The following is a 10,395-nucleotide window of genomic DNA, read 5'->3' on the forward strand; positions in this document are numbered from 1 at the left end:
ATAAGAAATATAAAAGGAGACATAACAACCAATGCCACAGAAATACAAAAAAACATGAGAGAAATACAAAAAAACTATGAATAATTAAATACCAACAAATTTGACAATCTAGAAGAAACAGATAAGTTTCTATAAACATACAGCCCACCAAAATTGAATCAAGAAGAAATAGGTAATTTTAGATTACTAGAAGTGAAATAGAATCTGTAATTTTACTGTCTTAGACTTTTTACTTTATATTGGTGTATAGCCGATTGCGAATGCTGTGATGGCTTCAGGTGCACAGCGAAGTTACTCAGCCATATATATGCATGTATATGTTCTCCCTCAACTCTCCTCCCATCTACTCCCTACAAACAAAAGTCCAGGACCAGATGGCTTCACACCAAGTATACAAAGAAGAAATTAAACCATACCTTCTCAAACTCTTCCAAAACCCTGAAGAGGAAGGAACACTCCCAAAGACGTTCTGTGAGGTCACCATCACTCTGATACCAAAACCAAACAAATTGCCAAATTCGCTGGATCATAGAGAAAGCAAGGTAATTCCAGGGAAAGCCCTTGATGCTGATAAAGACTGAGGGCAGAAGGAAAAGAGGGCCTCAGAGGATGAGATGGTTGCATGGCATCACCAATGCAACAGACATGAACTTGGGCAAACTTCAGAAGATGGTGAGGGTCAGGGAGGCCTGGCGTGCTGCGGTCCATGGGTCTCAAAAGTCGGACACAGCTGGGCAGCTGAACACCACCACCACCTGTGGCTGGCAATTTGTTATGTAAGTGAATATTGAAATGTCTCTGGTCAAATATACTTTTGCGTGACAAAAGACATATTAATACGTCTCTGGATTTTTTTTGGCTGTGTGGCACGTGTATTCCTATCCCCGGGTTCCAGCCTAGGTGGTCCAGGCTCTGTTCTAACAGGGCAAAAAAAAAAATACGTCTCTGGTCAATAATGTGTTTAAGTGGCCATACTACCCAAAGCAATCTACAGATTTAATGCTATCCCTATCAAATTACCCATGACATTTTTCATAGGATTAGAACAAATAATCCTAAAATTCATATAGAACCATAAAATACCAGAATTGCTAAAGCAATACTGAAGAAAAATAACAAGGCAGGAGGCATAGTCCTTCAGACATCAGACAATACTACAAAGCTGCAGTGCTCGAAACAGCATGGTAGTGGTACGAAAACAGACATGGGTCATGGAGCAGAACAGAGCCCAGAAATAAACCTGCACACCTACAACCAGGTAACCTCCGACCAAGGGGGTGAGAGTGTACAATGAGGAAGAGTCTCTTCAGCAAGTACTGTTGGGAAGGCTGGACAGCTGCATACAGATCAGTGAAGTTAGAACACATCCACTCACCAGACATAAAACAAACTCAAAATGGCTTGAAGACTTAAAACCGGACACCATAAAACTCAGAAGAGAACATAAGCAAAACACACTTTGACATAATCATACCAATGTTTTCTTAGGTCAGTCTCCCAAGGCAATAGGAATAAAAACAAAAATAAGTGGGGCCTAATCAAATTTACAAGCTTTTGGATAGCAAAGGAAGCCATAAACAAGACAACCTACAGAATGGGAGAAAATATTTGCAAACATGTGACCAACAAAGGTTTAATTTCTAAAATGTATTGATATAAGCAGCTTAAACACTGAAACAGCAGCAACAAAGAACAACCCAATCAAAAAATGGGCAGAAGATCTAAATAGACATTTCTCCAAAGAAGAAATACAGGTGGCCAGTAGGTACATGAAAAGGTGTTCAACATTACTAATTATTAGAGAAATGCAAATAAAGATACAGTGAGGTACCACCTCACAGAATGACCAGCATCAAACAGTCTACTAATAAATGCTGGAGAGTGTGTGGAGAGAAGGAAAGTTCCTACACTGTGGGGGGGGAATATAAACTGCTACAACCCCTATGGAGAACAGTATGGAGGTTCCTCAAGAAATTAAAAACAGCTACCATGTGATCCAGCAATCCCACTAGGGGGATATATCCAAACAAAGCTATAATACAGAAAGATACACGCACTCCTGTGTTGACAACAGCACTTCTCACGATAGCCAAGACATGGAAGCAACTTAAATGTCCACTTACAGAGGAACGGATAATGAAATGTGGTACACAGTACAGTGGAATATTACTCACCATACAAAAAGAACAGAATGCCACTTGCTGAAACATGGACGGACCTAGAGATTATCATGAGTGAAGTCAGACTACGAGAAATATCACATAATGTCACTTACATGTGGAATCTAAAAAGAAAATGATACAGATGAGCTTATTTACAAGACAGACCCACAGACATTCAAAAATAAACTTACAGTTACCAAAGGGGAAACATAGCAACAAGGGATATTTAGCTGTATACCTAAAGCAACATTATAAATCAACTGTGGTGGTGTTTGGTCACTAAGTTGTGTCTGTCTCTTTGCGATCCCACCACGCTTGTGGTGTTACTACATCTCTGGTCGTTAATGTGTAAAAAGGCTTCCAGTAGAGAGGAGTCCCATGTGTTGGCCTGATGTTTTAGGACAGTACAGGTTGTTTTTGTTATTCTGAATCTTCTGCAGAAGATCAAACAATGCAAATAAGCAGGTGTGTGTACATGCCAGCACACACAGTGGAAGGGCCCCCACCCCCACCCCCTAGGGACAGCAGAGCTGTTGCCCCAGATGACAGCCCACTGGTGTCAGTGTTCTGTTAAATGCTGCTCATTGAGCTAAGAAACCAGAGCACATGTTCTAGCATGTTGTATGTTGCTCCCCATCCGTAATAGATGCACGGACCATGGTGTGGAGTTACAACAAAGATGAACAGGCTATAAAAAGCCCTCACACTAATTTTTCTTGGTCTCTTGTTGACAGTGCCCTTCATAGCTGCCATGACATAGTCTTACGAAGAAGCTACTTGGGAAGCTGGGGCTTTAGTATCGTCGGCGGATACGAAGAGAACCACACCAATCAGCCTTTTTTCATCAAAACCATCGTCCTGGGGACCCCTGCTTATTACGACGGAAGATTAAAGTGAGTCTTATTGTGCTTAATGATGTGGTTTGCATTTACTGTGATGGACACGGTCTAGACCAAGGTCAGCTCCCAAGTCCAGCCTGTTGTCCATCCTTGTACATAAAGTTTTATTGGAACATACCCACGTTCCCTCGTTTACCTATCTCCCCGGGCTGCTTCTGAGATGTGATGGCAGAGCCAAGTGGCCAGTCCCGAGACCAGTGACTCACAGAGCCCAGGATGGTAACCTACCATCTGGGCCTTTACAGAGACAGATCTGCCAGGCCTGATCTAGACTGAAGCATCTTGGTACCACAGGTCAGTGCCTGTTGTGAGATTAACAGTAACGCAGAGTCACGCGGACACATTGTGACCTGAAGCTTGCCCTGAGCACCTGAGTCCAGTCCTGTCATTAGGTGACTTTCTCTACAGCACTTATGTCAACATAACGCTCAATTCATGCAAGTCCACGTGGGAGGGATTTTGTTGCATTTTGTGTTAGATTCCTGGCAGCCAGCGTGGGGCCTTGCATTCGTAGTAGAGGTTTCATCAGTATTGATGGATGATGTGCGTGCCAGGCGCGGTGCTAGGTGCTGGCTATGGGCCCGCGAGGTAGGTGCTGCTGGTGTTACTATTTTATAAGCAAGACACTGAGGATTCGGGTTAAAAAAGCTGCACATAGTCAAATAGCTGGAAGTCGTTGACAGCAATTAATCTAGGAGTCTAGGCCATTCAGCCCCTGCCATTGTCACCACTGGGCAAAAAGTACCCTCTCAGCCTCCGTGCCGCCTTTCTCAGAGCTCAGGCACCATGAGAAGAAAGAGGCATTCCATCAGGAGATTATACAGACAGAGGAGACAGGTGACTGTAAGTTCTTGGGACCTAATTTTGGATGCAAGAAACAGTTCTTAAAAAGTGGATGCTGACATCCTAGTCAGAGTGCTGCACAAATCGGGGAGTTTACATTTTGCAAACAGAACAACAGCTCGAGAATATCGAGGAAAATGCATCAGGGTCAGTGTGCTCCAGACCCCACTATCACCTGGTAGAGATGGAAAAATCACTTCAGAGAAAAGAGTGGGAGGCGGGGATGAAATAACCGTTCTCTCAGCCAAGGGTTCAACCAGTCTGGGTCTCATGTGAATTTTAGACTAATTAACTTCCACTTCCTAAAAGAAGTTGAACTAGATCACAAGAAAGTAACATATTCATATTCAAAATAAAGACTAAAAATTATAAAAGATAGAAAGGCCTTCAGATTCACCATCCATTTGTGATAATTCAGCCGAAGGACAGTAAGCATCCTTGGCTGAAAGAGGTGTGGGTCTCATTTAATTGAAGCCTCGAATGAATGGGCTGTAAAAAATCAATGAAAATAGCAGCCCCCTCCAAATGTATCATGTGATATTTTTAAAGGAGGCAGCAGATGTATTCTCTTAACTATACATTGCTTAAGCTTCTGTGAAAATTACTCTGCTTTCCTTTGAAATCATCCACCAGTTACAGGAGAGGCTGGCATGGGGGTGTTGACAAGGGAAAGCCAACATAGGCTTAAAAATCACCCAGATATTTCTCAAAGAAAGTCATATAGCCTGATCATCGACAGTTAATGGGTAAGTGTGCCAAACAAATCTCAGGACAACATTTCTGATACCGTGAAAACACTGACTCTTTCTGTCTGTTGTTGTCCAGATGTGGAGACATGATCGTGGCTGTGAACGGCCTGTCAACCGTGGGCATGAGCCACTCGGCATTGGTCCCCATGCTGAAGGAGCAGAGAAACAAAGTCACACTGACCGTCATCTGTTGGCCTGGCAGCCTGGTGTAGATTTTGAATTTGGTGTTAAGTCGAACAGCTTCCTTTTTTTTAGGTCTTGGAAAGAAACCCCTTTGGTTTTGTCAAGTTTCTGTTAGGGCCTGCTGACGCAGCTGGGACACACAGGGCCAAACCCACTAGGCTTGTCCTTTTGTTATTAATATTTAAATGCCTCCTCCCCTGAGTTTGTCACATTTCTCTCAGCTCAGAACCCGTCTTCCCCTAACCCTCGTGGGGTCACATTTTCAGAATCCAGGTTCTCAGTTGTCAGAATGTGAGCTGTAATAAAGAATGAAGTCTGCCCAAACTGTGAGCCAGCCGGCTGCCTCAGGTGGCTTCCAGTAGCTCTGTTTTCAGTCACTGAGTCATAAAATGAGTTTCATGTGCCCGAGACAGGCCAAGTGGGCTGTCACTTGGGTGGCCAGTGCCGTGAGTGGCCGCCTGCTCAGTGTGGAAAAGCCGCTCCCCATTTTCATCTGTGCCAACATTTCAAACGATACTGTTTAAAAGGTCATTTTTCTGGCTTATTTTGTATCTACTTTCATCTCAGTACTCATAGATGAAGACATAAGTCTGAGACTACTAAAGGCATTTTTTTAAAATAATGTACCATTATTAGAATACTGCAGAATAAAAGATATTATCCAATGAAAAAAGAATTTGGGAGGTAATTATAGTTTAGTGCTAGAGATGGTAAAAGCTGCATTTACTTGACAGTCTAAAAGATTTCATTTCCAAAGGAATGTTTTGTTATGTAGGAAAATTTTGAAGCAGTTTTTGCTAAAAATCATTTTCTAGAGTTTGTATTATACTTCTATCAGCAAACTTGGCTGGGAATGTTTTTGTGATTTATGCAATTAGATGATAAAAATAAAGGCATATTGCTATTAAATGCACACTCATATATCACAGCTAAGTAGAAGATAGGCCTTTTAAATTTTATTCTCTTGAGTGTTTTAGAAGCCCTTAATTTCCCCCATTATTGCTTTACTTATGTTATACACTTACTTGTTTCAGGAAAAAGTCTGAAAGATATTAATGTCTGAAACCACCTACTCCAGATTTTTAAAAAAACTTTTCAATCAGTCCTTGATCACTAGACTGTCTCATGTTTTCTGACATGTTTTTGAAAACTGACCAGCCCATTTTGTTTATCCTTTAATCATCACAGTTGTCCCCTGGAAGAACACATGGAGTGAATAAGAGGAAAGTCTCTACCTTATGGATATTATGCATACTTGAAAAGTTTCATTTATAAACCTAGTTCAGAATCTGAGCTAATTTACAAGTGCCCTCTGTAATAAACGGTGTTAATGATCAGAGAATGTATTTTAGAACACTACAGTATATTGTGAAGCATGACCATGTTACTTTAAAACCTAGCCATTGCATCATTTCTGTAGCGTGTCACAGATTATTCCAGTTAGTTTTTAAATTGTTTTTTTAAACATATCTCTTTACTAAATAAGAAATGGCAACAATGACTGTTATGACACTCTAAGGTCAATAGTTAACCAAGATAGAGTGGAATGCCCCTTGCAGTGTGTTACTATTCTATGGTGACTGGCTTCTGAAGCAGTCTGGTATTGTTACTTGTTACTCTAATTGACATGGAACAAGTTTTTTGTTTTTTTTTTCCCCTGTTCCCCAAACAGAATTTTGTAGCCCATTTTGCGATTTTTTAAAACATTTTAAAAGAATGTGTCATCCTTGGCGAGTGGCAGTCCATCAGCAAACATCCTGACCACCACTTTGTTATAAATAAAAGGCTTACAGCGGACCCAGGGGCGACTTTTTTCCAATATTATTTTACTGTGGAAATCTTGAAGTCAACTTAAGCTAATTTGGTTTTACTATGAAAGACCAGAGCTTTCGGTCAGAATGATGTTTGGTGATGGAAACTTGTTCATAATTTATTGTTACTGAAAAAAAATACTCAAATCCCCTCATCTCAAGTTAAATGTGTTGATTTGTTCTGTGCCTTCAGTTTACATTACTTCAGGATTTTTCAAATGTGTTTAAATAATAATGTGATAATCATTTAGGATGGAAATAAAAATCATCCTTTCCACAAGAGCAGCACTGTCTTTTCTTGCACCACAGGTGCAGACTCGTGTGGTCCTTACTTTTGTTTGTGGCATTGTGTCACACTACAGCATCCCAAGCTCGATGCCTCGGGACCACACATCCGTCTTCTGATTGTCACTGCTGAAGGTGGAGCCCACTCGCTCCCTTCTGACTGTCGGGCTGTCAGCCTGTGCCAGACCTCTGGATGGCGGCCACTGAGCACCAGAAACGTGGCAGGTGCCACGTGCGGAAGTGCTAATACCCTGGATGTATTGTGTAATATAAAGTTATTAACCTCACCAACTTGTTATTTTTTGAATGTGGTTACTAGGAAAGTAAATCTCCAGGGTGGCTAACCTTGCATTTCTGTTGGATGCGATGCTGGTCTCCTCACCCCTTCCTCTCACAGCACCTCTCAGGCGGTCCTCACTGGGGTTTCCATCCTTGTAGAACTTTGGGTACTGCCTGCATTAAAAAAAAAAAAAGGTTATTTTTAGTTGCAAGTTGGTTCCCAGTTTCCTAGTAAGCTCAAACCGAGGCCTCTGGTCCAACCTCAGTCAGGATTTCTACGGCTCTGCAGCCACACTTACTCCCATCACTCCAGTAGGTGCCCCAGGTCCCACCCTCACGCACGCTGGTCATCTTCCCTCCTGTGTCCCTGTAATGCTGTCCCTTCTCTGCCTGCTCACATGGTCCCATATTTGGAGGCATAGCTTGAATGCTGCCCACTTTCATCTCCACTCCCCACTTTCGAGAGAATGAACCTCCATGTGATGACTCTCAGCAGGCCTTTGTGTTGGTATTTATTATGGCTCCGATCACCTACTTCTAGGCATAGTTCTAAGCACCATCTTTGATCACCACCTTGGCATTCTGAACACGCTAATGCCCTGTAATCCTATAGTCTGTAGACCAAGCATCCTACTGCTATGTGAAGTGAAGTCGCTCAGTCGTGTCTGACTCTTTGCCACCCCCCATGGACTGTAGCCCACCAGGCTCCTCTGCCCATGGAATTTTCCAGGCAAGAATACTGGAGTGGGTTGCCATTTCCTTCTCCAGGGGATCTTCCCGACCCAGGGATCGAACCCAGGTCTCCTGCATTGCAGGCAGATGCTTTAACCTCTGAGCCACCAGGGAAGCCCTACTGCTATAGGGCCCCTGAATTCCAAACCTGAAACATGTTTTCCCAAGCACTTGCCTGCTCCCACTCTTTCAATCCAGACTCCCCTCCATCAGCGTAACTTTAAACCCCAACCCCAGTCATCACCGACCACGTCCTCACCCTGTTCACAAGACCAGTGGTTCTGTGTTCTCAGAATGACAGCCCCACATGACAGGCTCCCCAACACCTGGCCCTGGCCTTCTCTGCCTCTCTGCTAACCCACCACCCACACCCACCCCCTACCTTCCTGTGTCACTGTGGCTGGCCTGGCTCAAGTGACATCAACTTGAGAAATCATTATCAATCTCTCAGAGTGAGCTCCTCTCTTCTAAAAGATTTTACTAGCCGACTCACTGGAAAAGACCCTGATGCTGGGACAGATTGAGGGCAGGAGGAGAAAGGGTTGACCAAGGGTGAGATGGTTGCATGGCCTCACTGACTCAATGGACGTGAGTTTGAGCAAACTCCTGGAGATGGTGAAGGACAGGGAGGCCTGGTGTGCTGCAGTCCATGGCGTCGCAAAGAGTCGGACACAACTGAGCGACAACAAAACTTTTAACAGACATGGATGTGCACTGGAAAACTTGTCAGGCAGATCAAGCAATTTTTAAAACTAGACATTAAATACCAGATTCTGTACCTTCTGAAGAACCCAAGTTATCCCAGAGGGAAAATGTGGGCCTCCTGGGCTTTTCTGCTTCAGGGTCCCATGAACCACCAGTTGTCAAGTGAGGCTCCTCTCGACTTCCCTTGTTGAGGAGGATCTTGAAAGTGTTGAAGAGGATGGTCAGGGACATTGTAGAACATGCTCCATCAGCACTGTCTGCTGTTCCTCGTGATTAGGTGGGTTGTGGTTTGGGGTAGTAAGAACACCATGTCCCCATGCCCCGTCGAAGGTACCTGCTGTCAACAGGGTTTATGACCCCCGCTGCTGCCCTTGACCTCCTGGCCCAAGTGTGTCCGGCTTCTCCCAGTGAAGTGCTCTTCCTCCAAGCCTCCCTCTCCACCCCCAAGCTCTGTCCCTCCTGTACTGTCGACTCCAGTCACCCCTGCAGTCTAACGTGGGGACCACTGTTGTGGTCCCTCCTTGTCTTCTCCAATTCATCGTTATGATTGTTCTGAACAGACAAGATTTGTTTAGATTTAGTTTATAACTACGTGAAATACAGAAAGGCTGACACCAGCACCGTTAGTAGTGCTACCGTTAGTAGTGGTTCTTATCACCATCATGTCCCACAAGGAACACGAGGAGAAAAGTTACTGACACCCCCATCTTCACCACCACACTATTCACAATAGCCAAGACCTGTAAACCACCTACCTGTCCATCAGTGGCTGAAGACAGTGTATGTAAACAGTGAAATACGGTTCAGCCATAATAAATAGATCTTCCCATATGGGGCAGCATGGATGGACCCCCAAGGGCATCTCGCTAAGTGAAATAAGTCAGAAAACAAATACCAAACCATCTCATATGTGGAATGTTAAAACAGACTGCCCGAGTTGGGTGCAGGTGTGGGAGAAACGGGTGAAAGGGATCAAACGGTGTAAACTTGGAGCTGTAAAATAAGTCAGTGGGGGGAGGGGGGAGGCTTCAGAGGGAGGGGATATTTGTATACATATAGCTTATTCACTGTGTTGATACAGCAGAAACGACACTGTAAAGCAACCTATGTGTGCTAAGTCGTTTCAGTCATGTCCAACTCTCTGTGACCCCATGGACTGTAGCCCACCAGGCTCCTCTGTCCATGGGATTCTCTAGGCAAGAATACTGGAGTGGGTTGCCATGCTTTCCTTCAAGGGATCTTCCTCACCCAGGGATCAAACCCACATCTCTTATGTCTCCTGCATTGGCAGGTGGGTTCTTTACCACTAGCACCACCTGGGAAGCCCCACTATATTCCAAAATAAAAATTTTTTAAATATTTAAAAATAAGTCATGAGGATGGAAAGTGCAGCATGGCGACTATAGTTAATACTGTTTCTCTATTTGAGAGTTGCTGAGCAAGTAGATCTTAAAGGTTCTCATCACAGGGAAAAATGTTCTAACTATGCACAGTGATGACATTAACAAGACTTACTGTGGTCATTCTGCAATGTATACAAATGTCAAATCTTGTACACCTGAAGCTAAAGTTGCAGGACAATTATACCTTAAAAAAAAAAAAAAAGAACACCACATGTAGGAAATAGGCCAGAAGGGGAATAAAGGCAACATATTGACCTAGCCCAGAGGTCCCCAACATCCAGCATCTAATGCCTGATGATCTGAATGGAGCCAATGTAATAAGAATAGAAATAAATTGCACAATA

The 10,395-nt window shown here is 43.4% G+C and overlaps 1 protein-coding gene across 2 annotated transcripts in view; it reads left to right on the top strand.

Annotated features, from left to right (window-relative positions):
- The window catches only part of LNX2 (ligand of numb-protein X 2), an 89,625-nt gene extending 82,696 nt beyond the window's left edge, over positions 1-6,929 (top strand). The window contains exons 9-10 of one of the 2 annotated variants that reach the window (NM_001075884.1): positions 2,897-3,055; positions 4,730-6,924. In NM_001075884.1, coding sequence (NP_001069352.1) covers positions 2,897-3,055; positions 4,730-4,865 — 295 coding nt within the window. In that variant the 3' untranslated portion in view covers positions 4,866-6,924. Of the gene's footprint in view, positions 1-2,896; positions 3,056-4,729 lie in introns of both variants that reach the window. The other variant, XM_059892055.1, reaches the window with a different exon arrangement.
- The last annotated feature ends 3,466 nt before the right edge of the window (positions 6,930-10,395 follow it).

Source organism: Bos taurus, chromosome 12 (genome assembly GCF_002263795.3).
Source record: "Bos taurus isolate L1 Dominette 01449 registration number 42190680 breed Hereford chromosome 12, ARS-UCD2.0, whole genome shotgun sequence".
NCBI classification, from domain to species: domain Eukaryota; kingdom Metazoa; phylum Chordata; class Mammalia; order Artiodactyla; family Bovidae; genus Bos; species Bos taurus.